This window comes from Vipera ursinii, assembly GCF_947247035.1.
Source record: "Vipera ursinii genome assembly, chromosome: 14".
NCBI classification, from domain to species: Eukaryota; Metazoa; Chordata; class Lepidosauria; order Squamata; family Viperidae; genus Vipera; species Vipera ursinii.
In genome coordinates, this window is record NC_139527.1 from 11,079,226 (window position 1) to 11,095,990 (window position 16,765).

The 16,765-nt window shown below is 41.8% G+C and overlaps 1 protein-coding gene and 1 long non-coding RNA gene across 2 annotated transcripts in view; both read right to left on the reverse strand.

Moving 5' to 3' along the window:
- Positions 1-16,765, reverse strand: part of SPPL3 (signal peptide peptidase like 3) — an 83,463-nt gene that overhangs the window by 14,337 nt on the left and 52,361 nt on the right. The window contains exons 2-6 of the mRNA XM_083373281.1: positions 15,197-15,274; positions 10,874-10,962; positions 8,719-8,838; positions 6,569-6,647; positions 3,571-3,683 (exon numbers count right to left, since the gene is read on the reverse strand). Of these exons, the coding sequence (XP_083229407.1) occupies positions 3,571-3,683; positions 6,569-6,647; positions 8,719-8,838; positions 10,874-10,962; positions 15,197-15,274 (479 nt within the window). The remainder of the gene's footprint in view (positions 1-3,570; positions 3,684-6,568; positions 6,648-8,718; positions 8,839-10,873; positions 10,963-15,196; positions 15,275-16,765) is intronic.
- LOC310646955 lies at positions 5,383-5,765 on the reverse strand. Its single transcript, XR_014493796.1, has 2 exons — positions 5,591-5,765; positions 5,383-5,532 (listed from the first exon to the last, which is right to left on the reverse strand). It is a non-coding gene; the product is annotated as an uncharacterized lncRNA (long non-coding RNA).

Here is a 16,765-nt window from a genome sequence, read left to right on the forward strand (position 1 = left end):
GTTCGGCTCAGATCGGCATAGGTGAGACTGATTGGGGTAGATTGTAAGGGGGATAGTGAAGTATAATATTATCATATTTTATAATATTATCATATTTTATCTATCTACATATTAAATTGCCATATTTGATTCTAATTTCATTTTTAAAATGTATTTTATCCCAATTTCATTTTAAATTGTATTTTATTTCTATTTTATCCTAAATTATATTTTAACTAATTCCATTTTAAATTGTTTTTACTGCATTTTAGTATAATGTGTGTTTGAAACTCTGCACCTTCATATGGCCCAGGGGCTAATCAATATTATTATTGATCATCGCACAGTCAGCCCGATGTTCAGACTGGATTTGGCATTTTTGTTTACCTATTGAGTCCTTACCAAGGACCTGGGATAGGCAGATGTGGATGTTTGATGGTATTACAGATATCGTCACAGGATGGAAGCAGTTCCTAGTAAGGCTGCCTTTTGCAATTGACTAATGGCAAATTTGTCAATGCCAATAATGGTGTTCAAGTGGTGCTCCAGTTGTTTTGGGATTGCACCCGAGGCGCCTGTCACTATTGGTGCTCCCCTTGCTTGCCTTTGCCACAGTCTTTCTATGTCTATTTGTAGGTCTTTGTATTTTGTTATCTTCTCCAGTTCTTTCTTGTCTATTCTGCTGTCTCCAGGCACTGCCACGTCCACTATCCAGACTTTTTTGTCTTTCTTATCGACAATTGTTAAGTCCGGGGTGTTGTGTTGCAGGTGCTTGTCTGTTTGAATTCTGAAGTCCCAGAGCAGTTTAACTTTATCATTTTCTATGACTTTCTCTATTTTAGGATCCCACCAGTTCTTGCTTACAGGCAAATGATATTTCTTGCAGATCTTCCAACGCACCATTGTTGCTACTTTGTCATGCCGCTGCTTGTAATCAGTCTGTGCAATCTTTATAAAGCAGCTGCTTTATATTATTATTATTAGTATTAGTATTAGTATGGTAAAGGTTCCCCCGCACATGCGTGCTAGTCATTTGCAACTCTAGGGGCCGGTGCTCATCTCCATTTCAAAGCCGAAGAGCCAGCGCTTGTCCGAGGACGTCTCCGTGGTCATGTGGCCGGCATGACTAGACGCCAAAGGCGCACGGAACGCTGTTTCCTTCCCACCGAAGTGGTCCCTGTTTTTCTATTTGCATTTTTACCTGCTTTCGAACTGCTAGGTTGGCAGAAGCTGGGACGAGTAACAGGCGCTCACTCTGTTACGCGGCACTCGGGATTCGACCCGCCAAACTGCCGACCTTCTGATCGACAAGCTCAGCATCCTAATCCACTGATCCACCGCGTCCATTATTATTATTATTATTATTATTATTATTATTATTATTATTATTATTATTATTATTATTATTATTATTATTATTATTATTATTATTATTATTATAGGACAAATGAAGAGCCTCAAATTCTTGTATGAAAAACTAAATATATAACAAAGGAGGGAACCCCAATTAATAGTTGTTCATGCAAAAGGATCTTGGTATCTTCTTAGGCTGCATCAACAGAAATACAGTGTCAACATCAGAGTACAGAAAAGCAGAGTTGGAAGGAACCTCGGAGGTCTTCTAGTCCAACCCCCTGCTCAAGCAAGAGAACCGGTACCAAATGGCCATCCAATCTCCTATTAAAAGGCTACAATTTTAAGTCAGTTTTTCTTTCTGTTATCCATTGACTAGACTGCTCTAGAACATTAAATTCTATTCTGGGCATTTTTTTGGAGAAGGGCACTCGAATTATTTTCGAAAACAAGTCTACAAGAGGCAGACAAAACCAAATGGATGGGGAATGTTTGGAGACACCAGGCAGTGTCTGGAGAAGAAAAGACTAAAGAGAAATACAATCACTGTCTTCAAGTCTCTGAAAAGCTGACACAAACAAGGTGCAGAAGTAATATTCAGAGTTGCCCAGAATACAAGACAAGAAACAAGGTGTTTCAACTGCAAGGGAGTAGATTTTAATATGAACCTCAAGATGACCATCCTAACCTTAAGAGTTGTTTAACAATGGAATGGGCTGCCATGAGAGCTGGTGGACTTTCTTTTGCTGGAGCTGTTTCAACATAGGCCAGCCGGCCATCTCCTGACAATGCTGTAAGAGGAGGTTACCGCTTGGACAGCCGGTTGAACTAAATGATCTCGAAGGCCCCACCAGCCCTGATGCTCTATCATTCTACAATAGTATGTTTATTAAAAGGTGATGCTTCACTCAAAGTGCTGAGAGCAGCTTTCTACTCACACCCAATGCTGGTGGTACCAAGTATGTACAGGCCCTACAGGCTTCATCACACCATGCAGGTATTAGATGAGGTACAAGTGTACAATAAAACAGCAGTATTTGCAGAGGGAAACAGTGGGTAGCTCTCAGTGCCTGAAATTGTTAATTCTCTGATGGAAGAACCAACTGAAGAACTGGCAAAGAACCAACCCCCAAAGGAACACTGAAGTATGCTATGCAAAAGGCCACTGATTATTTGATCAGGACGCCATACCACAAGAACTACCAAACTATTTGCTATAAAGACAATTTTACTAGTTAGCTGAGATATGGCAGACGAGGGATGAAGAACTGTCTTTCCACGGTGCCCGCTTGTTCCTTATGCTGGGCCCAGAGGAGAGAGAGGAGACTCTCTGGAGGTGATTCTGATCACTGGACATCACCAGGATACCACTTGCACCCAAGTTCAAGTCAGAATTAACCCTGTTTGGAACACAAAGTCACCAAACGCTTGGGGTAGTGCAGAAGTATAGAGGATAAGATGCCACGTTTCCCAAATTTCTGCAAGCTCAGCTGTGGCTTTTCCTGCCCTGAAAATGCAGGCCTGCTTCATCTTTCTATTCTGAAAATGAAGAATGCAAACACAGCAACCTTTGCCTGTAGGGGCCGGAAGGGAACTTTCTGCACTCTGAAAGGTGACTGGAGCGGAGGCGACGCTGGCTGTCCCTCTGCATCTAGTCATCCAGGGGTTCTGCCCTTAGTCAATATTAGAAGTGTTTCAGATTAAAAATACCCTTTTCTTGAAGTCTGCAAGTGTTTGAGTTCAGAGTAGCACGTCTCACTTGAAACAGGTCTGTCTCTGAAATACTCTCAGAATGAGACAGGCAACCGTTTCCTGCTTGAAAGAGCTGAATTGGGGCATTTCAGGTTTGAAATAGGTTGCATTCAAAGCACCTGCCTATCTCTAGATCGGAGTTTCTCAACATCGGCAACTTTAAGGCGTGTGGACTTCAACACTCGCCCAGAATTCCCCGGCCTGCACTGGGAATTAAAGTCCACATATCTTAAAAGTTGTTGAGGTTGAGAAATACTGATCTAGGTGACCCATCAAACCTAAGGTAGAACAAACAAGCCAAACAAGTGAAGGCACCTCTGTGCAACGATTCTGAAGTTCTTTGAGCCCAAGGAGGTTATTCCAATTCAGGAAGGAAAGCTGTGTAAAAATGCTCCCTTCCCCAAGAGGGGCGAGGCCTCTGGGGGAGAATTCGGGAAGAAGGCCTGGCTCTTCTCAAGCGACCCAGTCTGCATCTTCTGCACTTACCATCCATGAGGAGCCAATGCCCAGTTAAGACCCAGATAAGGACCAGCATCACAGAGAGCGAGAAGGAGAGCAGCTCGGCAGCAGTGAAGCGTCCACAGCATCCAAAGGAAATCCTGGAAAAGACGGCCACAGGTTTAAGGTCCTCTCAACGAAAGAAAACATCCCCCAACTCCCACTGCAGTGCACTCCAAGGGCACCAGAGCACGAGAAAAGTCCGTCCTCCGAAAAGCACTAAAGGGAACCCCAAAAGCTCTCTTCAGATCAGCCATTAGACTTCTGCCTTTCAGGAGGTGTCCGTGTAACAGAAGGCGTGTAATAAATACGACAGCAAAAGGGCACCATTCCTACGTTCTAAAGCAAAAGCCCGGCAACGGGGCCACGGCCGGAAGGTTGGGGACGATGGGGCGGTATCTATGTCGAAGTGCTACTGCTGTCCGAGGCGAATAAGGACGGTCCCCATTAGCTGTGCAGATGAGGAGAGGATGCTCAAGGGCTGCTAGCGGGCATTCCTGTGAAAGGGGGCTGGCTCCGTGTGCTGCCAAAGGAAAGGGCCTCTCAAAGATGCCAGCCCTGAGCCCTTTTCTCTTGGGGGAATGCTTGTCGTTTTAGAAGCAGGGCCGGAGAATCTGTCATGCATCCCCCGCTGCAGGATGATCTTCTGTCTGCTATTTATTAGATTTTTATCTGGCTTTATTATCTTTATTAAACAACTCAAAGCAGTGAACAGGTCCTCTGTCCTCCTCCTATTTTCTCCACGGCGGGTTGTGGGTTATTCTGAGAATGTGAACGGCCAAAGATCACCCAGCTGGCTTTTTCTACTTTTAAAATGATTATTTATTCTATTTCTATTCACGAAGAGCACCATTTCAGAGGAGAGCGTGGATCAAACCGAGCAACTTTCCCACGGCCCTGCCCAAACTGAAAAGCCAACGCTAAAGGATGGTATAGAACTGCAGCAGTTCTTCTCCCCCTAAAGGCATGGCAGCCAACCGAAGACGGCCCATCGCAAGGGAAGGGTCTGCTTGTGAAATGGCGGTGGGGGTGGCCCGACACAGCTGAGTATGCCTCCCGGGCCTTGTTCATCTTTTCCCCCTGGACTCCAGGAAGTTCCTCCTTCTCCTTCAAGCGAGGCCTTTGGTGTCTGGCCATTTTTATTCGAGTAGTTAACAATTTTTACTGATGCTGTTATATTGTAATTGTTTTATAAAGATCTTTTTACAAGACAGTTGTGGGATTGGGGCAGCACGATTGACAGACAGATGTTTGTTTCAGTACTGATAAAGGAGAGTATTTGTAGCTCAGGGTTGGAAGGAGGGGCCTTGTGCTCTGAGCTCAGTTCTTTCCTCGCAGCCATTTTATTACCCAAACCATGCAACCTCATCAGTGCTAGCAAGGAGGGGGTCTGCTCTCAGCTGACGTTCTAGTGGCTTCTTCCCCTGTGGGTGTGGGTGAGGGTGGTCTTAGAAGGTCTTTGGGTGGGTTGTTCACTGTTGGCTCTTTTGGCAGTTTCTTGGTTGGGGTATTGTTTACTTCTTGATTGTTGGTCTGACATTAATCTGGGGGTCAATCAATGCTCATCTGGGCACTGATTGCTGGTGGGGAGGGGTTCAGGTCTTTTTGTCTAGGATGGTCACGGTTAACGTCAAGTTGACATTGCCTACTTTGGGTAATGAAACGTCTGCAAGAAAACAACCAATCTCGGAGAGTACCAAGGACCCCATGGTCCTTCCTTCTTTCTTTCCTTCTTTCTTTTTCTTTCTTTCTTTTCCTTCCTCCCTCCCTCCCTCCCTCCCTACTCTCCATAAATTCCACTTCCTTCTAGCACTGATGATGTTGCCTAGTTTGGGTAATGAAACGTCTGCAAGAAAACAACCAATCTCGGAGAGTACCAAGGACCCCATGGTCCTTCCTTCTTTTCTTCTTTCTTTCCTTCTTTGTTTCTTTCCTTCTTTCTCTTTCTTTCTTTCTTTTCCTTCCTTCCTCCCTCCCTCCCTCCCTCCCTACTCTCCATAAATTCCACTTCCTTCTAGCACTGATGATGTTGCCTAGTTTGGGTAATGAAACGTCTGGAAGAAAACAACCAATCTCGGAGAGTACCAAGGACCCCATGGTCCTTCCTTCTTTTCTTCTTTCTTTCCTTCTTTCTTTCTTTCCTTCCTTCTTTCTTTCCTTCTTTCTCTTTCTTTCTTTCTTTTCCTTCCTTCCTTCCTCCCTCCCTCCCTCCCTCCCTACTGTCCATAAATTCCACTTCCTTCTAGCACTGATGATGTTGCCTAGTTTGGGTAATGAAACGTCTGGAAGAAAACAACCAATCTCGGAGAGTACCAAGGACCCCATGGTCCTTCCTTCTTTTCTTCTTTCTTTCCTTCTTTCTTTCTTTCCTTCCTTCTTTCTTTCCTTCTTTCTCTTTCTTTCTTTCTTTTCCTTCCTTCCTTCCTCCCTCCCTCCCTCCCTCCCTACTCTCCATAAATTCCACTTCCTTCTAGCACTGATGATGTTGCCTAGTTTGGGTAATGAAACGTCTGGAAGAAAACAACCAATCTCGGAGAGTACCAAGGACCCCATGGTCCTTCCTTCTTTTCTTCTTTCTTTCCTTCTTTCTTTCTTTCCTTCCTTCTTTCTTTCCTTCTTTCTCTTTCTTTCTTTCTTTTCCTTCCTTCCTCCCTCCCTCCCTCCCTCCCTCCCTACTCTCCATAAATTCCACTTCCTTCTAGCACTGATGATGTTGCCTAGTTTGGGTAATGAAACGTCTGGAAGAAAACAACCCAGCTCAGGGAGCAACAAGGGCCCCTTTTCAGGATTATCTGCGCACCAGCAGCGTCCCACATTGCCAGGGAAAAGGAGGTTTGGGTTTTCTTGTCTGACGCCCAAAAAGACCGCCCGTGGTCCCTGCTCTGCACGCACGAAAAGCCCCTGCAGAATTCATCGCTAAGATATTTCACTACCAGTGCAACAGGATCTCTTAATGACACAGAAGATGAGCAAACGTCCTTCTTACTTGTTTTGAGGTGAACAAGGTCGTGTTAAATACTGGCACATTGGGAGCAGGAGGAAAGCAAAGGCTATTGTTGCAAGGACTGCAGAGAAAGAGAAAGGGGGAGGAAAAATACCATTACTGGGGGGAAAAATCCATGAAAAGCAGACATCCATAATTAACTCAAGACAATTTTGTTTTTAAAGTCCTGGGGTTTTTTTTTAGGAACAATATCGGTACCTTCGGGGCTTCAGACCCATGAAACAAATACTTTCTGAAATGGAGCAACATACGTGACGTTTGGCAGAAGACAAAAGGCCCTGTGCAGTATATCAGAGTCTGTCTTTTTGTGACTGGCCCCAAGTTTCAGCCCGCAGACTCGGGGTGACTAGGAAGCAACCCGGGAAAGTTTAGCAACATCATCAGCACATTTTGATTCTAATCTTCCAAGTTCTTCTGCACAGCTCCACTAAAAGAAATAGGCACCTGGGGCTCTTGCTGAGTTTCTAACTGCTTAAATATAGTTTTGGAAAAAGAATCTCCAGTGCATTAAGTTGTACTGCTATGTGTTTCATTATAGCTGCTTTAGTCTACAGGTTTATGCCCACCCTTCAATTTCATGGTGGTTTACAAAAAAATTACTACAGTAAAAAGGTAAAACAGAATCAGAGCAATGTATAAGAAGCAGCATAAAAAACATCAGATGTATAATAAACACAAAATGATCTTTAAAATAGCAGAAATAGGTGAGACCAGGCATCTGCCAAGGGGGTGGGGAGGGGGGTGCATGGCAGCATCACAGCTTTGTTAAGTATTTCCAAAAATCAAGCAAAAATCAAGGCTTGATAGACTCATTGTGCCCAAATCATTTATGCTGCAACTCACTTCTGGTCATGTTGGCTGGGGCTGACAAAGTAAATATGTTTGTTCAGCCCTCTTGGATACACACACAAGGCTAACTAGACTTTTGGCAACTATTAGACCAGGTTTTTCAGACTGTTCCTTGGAACCCCAAGTTTCTGTGAGAGGTTCAGGGTGAAAAAAGCATAGTTTTGCCAACAAACCTGGGGACTCAAAATCCATCAAGTGGTTGGTTTGACGGTTGTTGCCGAGGGGTGGGTGGGTGGAGGTTTATTGGGTTTGGTATTGGGATTTTATTTCTGTAAGCTGCCTAAAGTCATCGTGAGTGAGTTGGGAAGCCATGTATGTGGGGAAAAAATAAAAATAAAATAAAATAAAATAAATAAAATAAAAGAGCCTTGGTGGAGCAGTGGGCTAATGCCTGCTTAAGTAACACCAGCTGCCTGCAATTAGTGCAGGTTGGAGTCCCACCAGGCTCAAGGTTGACTCAGCCTTCCATCCTTCCGAGGTAGGTAAAATGAGGACCCAGATTGTTGGGGGCAATAAGCTGACTTTGTAATAATGCCGCTTGGGGGGGGCGAAAGCCCTAATAAGCAGTCATATACATAGAACGAAGGCTACTGCTAAGCACATTGATTTGTGCTTCTTAGATTGTAAGCCGCCCTGAGTCTTCGGAGAAGGGTGGGATATAAATGGGATTAAAATAAAATAAAATAAAATAAAATAAAATAAAATAAAATAAAATAAAATAAAATAAAATAAAATAAAATAAAATAAAATAAAATAAAATAAAATAAAATAAAATAAAATAAAATAAAATAAAATAAAATAATAAAATAAAAAAATAAAATAAAATAAAATATAATAATAAAATAAAATAAAATAAAATAAAATAAAATAATAAAATAATAAAATAAAATAAAATAAAATAATAAAATAAAATAATAAATAAAATAAAATAAAATAAAATAATAAAATAAGATAAGATAAAATAAAATAAAATAATAAAATAAAATAAAATAATAAAATAATAAAATAAAATAAAATAAAATAAAATAAAAAATAATAAAATAAAATAATAAAATAAAATAAAATAAAATAAAATAAAATAAAATAAAATAAAATAAAATAAAATAAAATAAAATAAAATAAAATAAAATAAAATTTTATCAAATCAACCAAATAAGTTTCCTCAAATGCAGCCAATTTCTATCACTAGCACTGCATTTCTTGATGAGGGCTTCCAGTTTACAGCTCACAGGTTCTGGATCATGAGAAGCTGGGAAACTGCTCCTTCAGACAACCAGCCTCACCTGCTGTGCATATTGTAAAAACCACCTGAACCGAGTCAAAGAAGAAGAACATGACCAGGAGAGACACGGATGCCCCAATGGGTAGGAAAAGTGCCTGGGTTGAGTCAATGGTCTGGATACCTGCAGGGTAACAGGAGGAAAGGCAACCGTTATTTGAAGTCCCAGAAGAGGCACAACTACAAGGGCATCAGCCTAGATCCTCTTGATGCCACACAAACAAATAAAGCTACAGTGACAAACTCGGTATGCATATTGTTAAAAGGCAAATAGGAAACATTCAGAAAAGGAGGGAAACAAGAAATATAATACAGACAGTCCTTGACTTATGGCCACCATCAAGAGCAGAAATTCGGTCACTAAGCAATGTGGTTGTTAGGGGACACCTCACGTGACCGGACCCAATTTTATGGCTGTTTTCCTAAATTTCATTTATGGTGACCATTTTCACGATGAAGTGAATCGCTGGGATCATTAAGCAAATCCGGCTTTGTCAATTGACAATTGTCAATTAATCCAGCCTGAGAAGGTTTTATTCATTTTGAAGTTCCTGATTATTTTTATTCTAAATCTGTTAATTGTTAATACTGTAGTTTCAATTTTATTTAAAATTCTAATCACTAAAAACACTCACAGTCCAATAGGAGACAGTTCAATATTTTGCACTAACCTATTTATATACCACCACCATCTCTTAAACCAGGAGTCCCCAATCCCCAGTCTGTGGACCGGCACTGGGCCACGGAATGCCAGAAACGGGCTGTGCAAAGAAGCAGGATGCAGGCAGCACCCAAAAACATGCACTCTCCAGTCCACGGAAAAACCTTTCTCCACTGAACCAGCCCTGGTGCCCAAAAGGTTGGGGGCCACTGCCTTAAACTAAAATTATTAAAACTGGAATGAACCCCAGGACATTTCATAGGCCTTTCTTCGAAGTAACGATGCATTGTATTGTATTACTTGTAGCTTCCCAGATCAGGGTAATGTTCTTGAAAACATTTCACCTTTATTTTATAGACAACTGAACTGCTACGTCAAAATGAAATAACCATTATTAACATACGTTAGAAATGAATAATTTTAGACTGACTGTATTAGTGCTAGGCGAATGTAATTGTTAGCAGGAAAGGTAGCAAAAGATTTATAAAACCTTGGTATTGTTCTACATGTCTAGTTCATGCAAGGTAACCCGAATGGGCTAAATTTCATTTTAATTCCTCAACCTGCTCCTAAAATGTGTTATTTATTATAGGTGGGACCAACCATGCAGTCATTTTTACTGTCTAGACCAGGGGTAGGCAACCTTGGCTCTTTTATGACTCGTGGACTTCAACTCCCAGAATTCCTAAGCCAGCTGGCTCAGGAATTCTGGGAGTTGAAGTCCACGAGTCATAAAAGAGCCAAGGTTGCCTACCCCTGGTCTAGACCACCAACGCGGGAAACAGAGGACAAAATTGGACAAACCAGTTACTCTCCCCACAGGACTAAGCAATAAGCTTTCACTGACTTCACTCTGCCGGATGGCTTAGCTCAGTCTGGGTCCCCCTAAAAACATCTCATCAGGCGCTTCTGGGACTCACCGGCATTCTGGTTGTTTCTGCCGATGCTGAAGCTTACACAAAGTGTGATCACCTCTCTGACTTTTATTTGGTGTGTGTCATTGTTGCCTCCCTTTTATCGCCTTCCCCTTTTCACAAAGAAGCTCATTTTTGTACCTTGCATATGCCAGCACTATTTAAAAAGAAACATTCAACTAAGCTGTTCCTTGTTTTATGATACTGCAGGTTCTGTGTTTCTCACTTTGGGCAAAAAAAAATCTGGAGTCCTTTCCTTTTTATGCACTTTTTGTAGAACTGGGCGACACGGAAAGCTCCTTGAAGACGGGCCGGGGCCCTCCTAACCCAGCTGAAAATACCTGGGGGGAGCCTAACCTTAATTCCTATCGGGAAAGCCCCACCCCTTTCCATTAACAGAAGATTTTTAAACATCCCAGTTCTGCAGAAAGGGCCTCAGTCCCATTTCTTTCAGCAGGGCTACCCTGAAAGCTGGATTGGCCGACTGTGGGAAGTGGCCAGTGATAGTCGCAGTCTACCCCCCCCCCCAAAAAAGTAGCGTAGTTATCTCTGCTGAAAGCTGGCCTTTGAAGGAAGCGTCTTACTGTTATTGGTGCTGCTGCCATTGAAGGGCCCAGCCGAGCTGTTGCTGTCCTTTTCCTTGTCTTGATTCTCAAAGTCCATGTTCAGGGACCTGCAAAGAAGGAGCACATGCAAAACATCTGCTTTACGTCTATCTGGAAGGGCCATAACTTCGGTGTCCTTAAATGGAATATCAGTGCGATCAAAACATGGGTTTTTTTTAATTTGTACCTACTTTTTGGTAGAATTTTCCAAGCACCTTACACCAATTGTAAATGTATTAACAAAAATCAATTATGCAGAAAATTACAAAATTCTAGCAACGTAAATGCTAGCAATCACAGAATCAATTTCAATTTTCAGATTTAGTTAGGATTAGCTGTACATTCTGAGGGAGATCATTCTGCAGCTGAGCAACACTAATAAAAAATATACTTCTTCTCAGGACACTTGCAAGACAATCTCATCTCAGAAGGTGAGACACAACCTCTTAATAGATAATGGAATCCCAGAAGATTTTCAACAGATCTAGTGCCCACCTATCTAGACTCACCAGACTCTAGTATCTGAAGAGACATCTGAAGTTAGTCTTAAATATTTGGCCAAGTCAATGCCCTTATATGCACACAGTTGAATTTTACTACTAAACTGGAGTTTATAATTAAGATTTAGTATAAAATCAAATTAGACAGCCATTGTATTTGATCTTCTCTAAAGCTTTGCTGGCTGAGGAATTCTGAGAGTTAAAGTCACAAGTCTTAAAGTTGGCAAGGCTGGAGACCCCTGCTCTAAAGTATCATGAAGATAAAAGATACTGACAGAGTTGATGCCTTATCAATGTCTCTGAAATGGTTCACAGACTTGAATTTCAAGCAGCTCCCCGAGCCCTATTCTTCTTCAGCCCCATGCAAGGAACAGGGGCAGAGTTCCTTTCCCTGGTCACTACCTGTTCCATTGCAATGGTTTCCCAATACTTGGGAGATCTATTACAGGGAGCCCTTGACTTACAACCATTCATTTAGTGACTTAGAAATGCTGAAACAGCACCAAAATTGACTTACAAGCAGTACATGCACTTATGACCATCACAGCCATCCCATAACATGATGAGAATTGGGGCACTTGGCAATGAGCATGTATTTATGACCTTTGCAGCATTCTGGGGTTATGTGATCACCATTTGAGACCTTCCCAGATAGCTTGCGACAAGCAAAGTCATTGGGGAAGCCAGGTTAGCTGATTGACTGTCCGGAAACTGCCAGCTAGGCTAGAAGAGGAGAGTCAAGCATGGACTTAGCTTAGAGTCCTTATGCAGCTGGCAAAGGCATAAGCCTGTCCTCTCCCAAGATTGTTGTTAGCTGCAAAGTCATGTCCAACCCATCGCGACCCTATGGACAACGTTCCTCCAGGCCAGTTTATGGAAGTGATGTGCCTGAATGCTGACTCCACCCTCCTCATCATATAACTGTCCGTTTTACCTGGCTGTTCCTTTTGACCTGGAAGTAGGGACAGTGCACTTCGTCTGAATAAGAAGCCTGGCCTTCCCTGGGTCTCCTAGTAGGGATGCTTGAAGTTCAGTGAGTTCAGTAGAGAGAACTCTCTGCTGACCTCATTCACCCTTTACTCACTTGAGGGCAGAAGTGGGGAGTTGCACCCACCCAGACCTTCCCAGCACGGTGAAAAGCTGCTTTCTACTAATCTGTCTGGCCAGCTGACCAGGAACAAAGGAGATGATCTGTCTGTCCCTACATGGCACCCCTGCATATCTGCACAGTTTGGGGGCTTCTTCTCCTCCTCTTTGCCTAAAGGTACCCCCTTTTTTCCTGTCTTTTTTTTAAAAAACACATGACCTATAATGAGAAAAAGTTCTTCCTTTTCTGCAGAAGTAAGAGGAAGGCTGAAAAGGAGGGGTTAGTCTCCTCTGGATGACAAGTTTGAGCCCTACATTCTGGCCTAAAAAAGAAATTAATTTTCAAGCAAATCAACCCAAAGTTTTTTACGAGGCACAAATGACCAAGTTCAAATTATTACACTTTGGACACATTGTGTGAAGACCTAGATCTCTGGAGTAGTCTATAATGCTTGGAAAGGTGGAAGGAATATAGAGAATAGGACAACCAGCATGTGTACATCATAGGAAGACCTAAAGGATCGGGTGGTGGACAGATCCTCTTGGAGAGAAGCTCTGAATGTGGTTAAGAACTGACACAATGGCCCATAATCAATCAGCCAATCAATGAAGTCATAAAAGTTGGAGTTTACTCTTGCTCCTGTTTAAGGCTCTGTATTCAAACACCCAGTGTGCACTGGTGTAAATGGTTCTCTAGCTCAAAGTACACTACTCTAATAAAGATATTAGACATGGTAGTGTTCTAGCCTCAATGCTTTTAAATCTCTCTGACAACAACATCCCAAGATTTCTATATGCTCTAGACACTCAAATGTCAAAGATGCATGATAAATTTATTAATATACTCTTATATGCTGACAGTACGGTTCTGATGGCAGATTCCCAAGTAGTCCCGAGAAGAATGCTGCAAAAGCTAAAAAACCTATTGTGTACTCTTTAAACATCACTAAAAGAAAAGTGGTGGTATTCAGCAAAAATAAAAGTGTGACATATAACTGGCTGCTGGATGAGAAACATCTTGGATAAACAAATTCTTTCACCTATTTAGGAATAGTCTTTACCCAATACAGATAAGGCACCTTTGGGACAACCATGTCCTTGGATGGATGACTGAGAATCTCCATAGATATTTCTTTTGCTACCTGTGTCAGCCCTCACTGAGTTTTTTTTAACAAATGATTTGTCCATGCCTCTGTGTTGGGTAAATGACTGCAAAAAATACAAATCCTCCATTCCATCCGAGTGAAAAGTCATGTAACTTTGAACGAGTATTAAGTGAATGCTCGTTACTCAAGGGTTACCTGTACTAAACTTATTTTACAGCATGGGGTTTCCATCCAATGCTATCTCAACCCTCCCATGCAGAATCCTAGTTATCAGTTTCTAAACAGACATGGAGTTATTGGCAAGAAAAATGTTCTTTAAATTGGTTGGCTAAAAACAAAACCACTTTCCAAACCAAAAAAACACCAGTCATTAAGTTTGACACAAGACCTAAGAAGAGCAAGTTGTGGGATTCCATGGCTAAATACGAGCATTTCCATTCCTTGTGATATCATGAGAAGATAAGTATATCTGTTGCCCCACATTTATTCATCAACTGTATGCCTTTTTAGGCTTAGTTATTTTAAAATTCCAACTTGAAACGACGGCCCAGTGGGACCTGAATTGTAGACAGCCCCATTTCCTCCCGGGCTCTAATGTACACATCGTGAGCAGATCTGCTAAGTTTACAGACAAGGCAGTTCAGCCAAGAACTCTTATAATGAACAGATCAGAGTATATACTTTTTTTAGGTTTTAATATTTTACTCATACATTGCCCGGAGGCCTCTGTGAGAGAGATGGGCGGTTATTAAATGTGATAAATAAAATAAAAATAAAACTGATCGGGGTATCATGTAAAAGTGATAAGTTGCTTTGTAGAGTGAGATGGACAGCATTTAAATTATATTAAATCAAACTACTATGCTTGAATGTTGATTCTTTGTGTTTAGCACATATTTTATCATTGTATTTTGTTTTACCTATTTTAACTTTTTCTTTTACCTATTTTAACTTGGAAGCCTAACTTGTATTTAATCTTTATTTTTATTTTATTTTTAAATGGTCATAAAACTAATCAATCAATAAATTGTCTACCTGCCTATCTTCCCTGTAAAACGTCCTCTTCAGTACATCAAGAATAGCAATTTTAGAACATTTCAGTTCTTCCTCAAAGTATCTAATCTCTGTGAATTTAACAAAAACAACACTGAAGAAGAGCAGCAACTGCACAATACTGTGTTATTTTTAGATTTCCCAGGCTTCTTTAGCAGCTCTGGAGTCTTTGCTTATTTTTTTCTTAGAAATTGAAGGAATGTGTCACTCTTTCCCTGAATTTATCTGGTGCGTTTCAGATAAAAGAGCCAGATTGCAATTTTTATTACAAGTTGGATTAAAGTGAGCCTTAAGAATAAATTGACAAATGCTTCAATTTTCACCTTTAAATAAGTCACAATAAAAGTAATTGCTTCTTCACAATCTTTTCTTTAAAAAAAAAGCTTCCATGAAAGCTTCCAGGAACAAGTAACATGCTAAAGGACCAGCTCTTCAGTTCTGGCCAGCTTTGCAATTCTACATTTCAGGGAAGTAGCCTCAATATACATTCAGCAGACTGGACTTGCTGGGGGTGGGGGGGGGGAGGAGTGGCGTTACACGAAAGCCAATGGCCTTACCTGAAGCTGCCGTAAACAATGAGAAGAATGGAAATTAGGAACGTAGATACTTGACTTGAGTCCACAAGGGAGTAAGCCCTGGAAGGCAAGAGAGACACAGCGTATTATAACGACGAACCAGTCCAATTTAAAATTTGATCATTCCAAAACTGGGCACAAGGTTTATCTAAAACTCAGGATAAGCCTAAAAGCACCTGTCGCAATGTCTAACTTGTCTATTTGCTCACCCACTCAACATTCACCCATTTACAGGACCCCATGACCCCAAAGGAGAGCCAAGCGCACTATTGCTGGAACAGACGGGCTACAAGGATGATCACATTCCAGGAAAACGGCGGGGGCTCCAAAGGCTTCACCTGGAGGAGACTGGAGGAGTGGAGGGGATAGGAGAGATGTCTCAAATACCTTAAAGGCTGCCGTGGAGAAGAAAGTCAAGATCTATTTGCTACCTTTCCAGATACAGAGACAACGAAGGGAGAGATTCATTAGGTGTTGGGGAAAAACAATTCTACCATAAGAACTGGCCCACAGTTGGACTCCCCTCTTTTTTGTCTGTTGAAGCAGAGGCTCAACACTGCAGATGCCATCATTTGAAATCCTACACCAAATACGAAGCTACAAAAGTGACCTAAATGGCCTTTTTCCAGCTTCATGATTCAGAATATAAATTGGGTCACAATACAGAGGATTTGTGCAATCGGCTTCAGGTTGAACTTCACAGCACAGCCTCTTCAATCATAAAAGGAAATTGTCCATTTCCAGCTGAAAAGCCCAAGGAAGTAAAACACCAGAGACAAGGGTGATCTCTAATGTAAACTTTATTAGGCATAGCATACCGGCAAGATAGAAGGAAAACTAGCTCTGGCAATATGGTGGGAAACAGATAATTAAAAGTCCAATTAATCTCCCAGCAATTGTTATGAGAAGAAAACTTCGGTTCGCCAAAACATCTCCTCAGCGGCTTCGGCTCTCACGCTGACAGGGAGCACCTATGGATCCCAAATGCTTCCCTCCCCCCCTTGCAACTGTAGGCAAGCTAGAAGCAATATGGCAGTCCTAATAACAATAAATCTTTGTAGCTTGACAGAAATAGTGCTGAAAAATTTAACTCCTCCTTGTGCCAGATAATATTTTTGTTTGGCTCTTCAACTTAATATCACCAGGGTGATTCTCATTGACTCATTAAAGCACAATATTTGCTAAGAAAATGTAGAACGACAAGAATGACAAGACCCCCACCCTTTAGTAGCTGGTCGACCTATGCCAGGGGTAAGCAACCTTGGCTGTTTTTCGTGGACTTCAACTCCCAAAATTCTGGGAGTTGAAGTCCAGGAGTCATAAAAGAGCCAAGGTTGCCTACCCCTGGCTGACCTTTGCAATGGGACACAACCCAAAGGCTCTTCTTTCTACAGAAATGCTCCAAGCCAGTGTTTCTCAAACTTGTAACTTTAACAGGGCCAGACTTCAGCTCCCAGAATTCCCCAGCCAGCTAGTCCAACCTATTTTTAAGCTCTATGCCCGTGGTGGCGAACCTATACCACAGGTGGCACGCAGAGCCCTCTCTGTGGG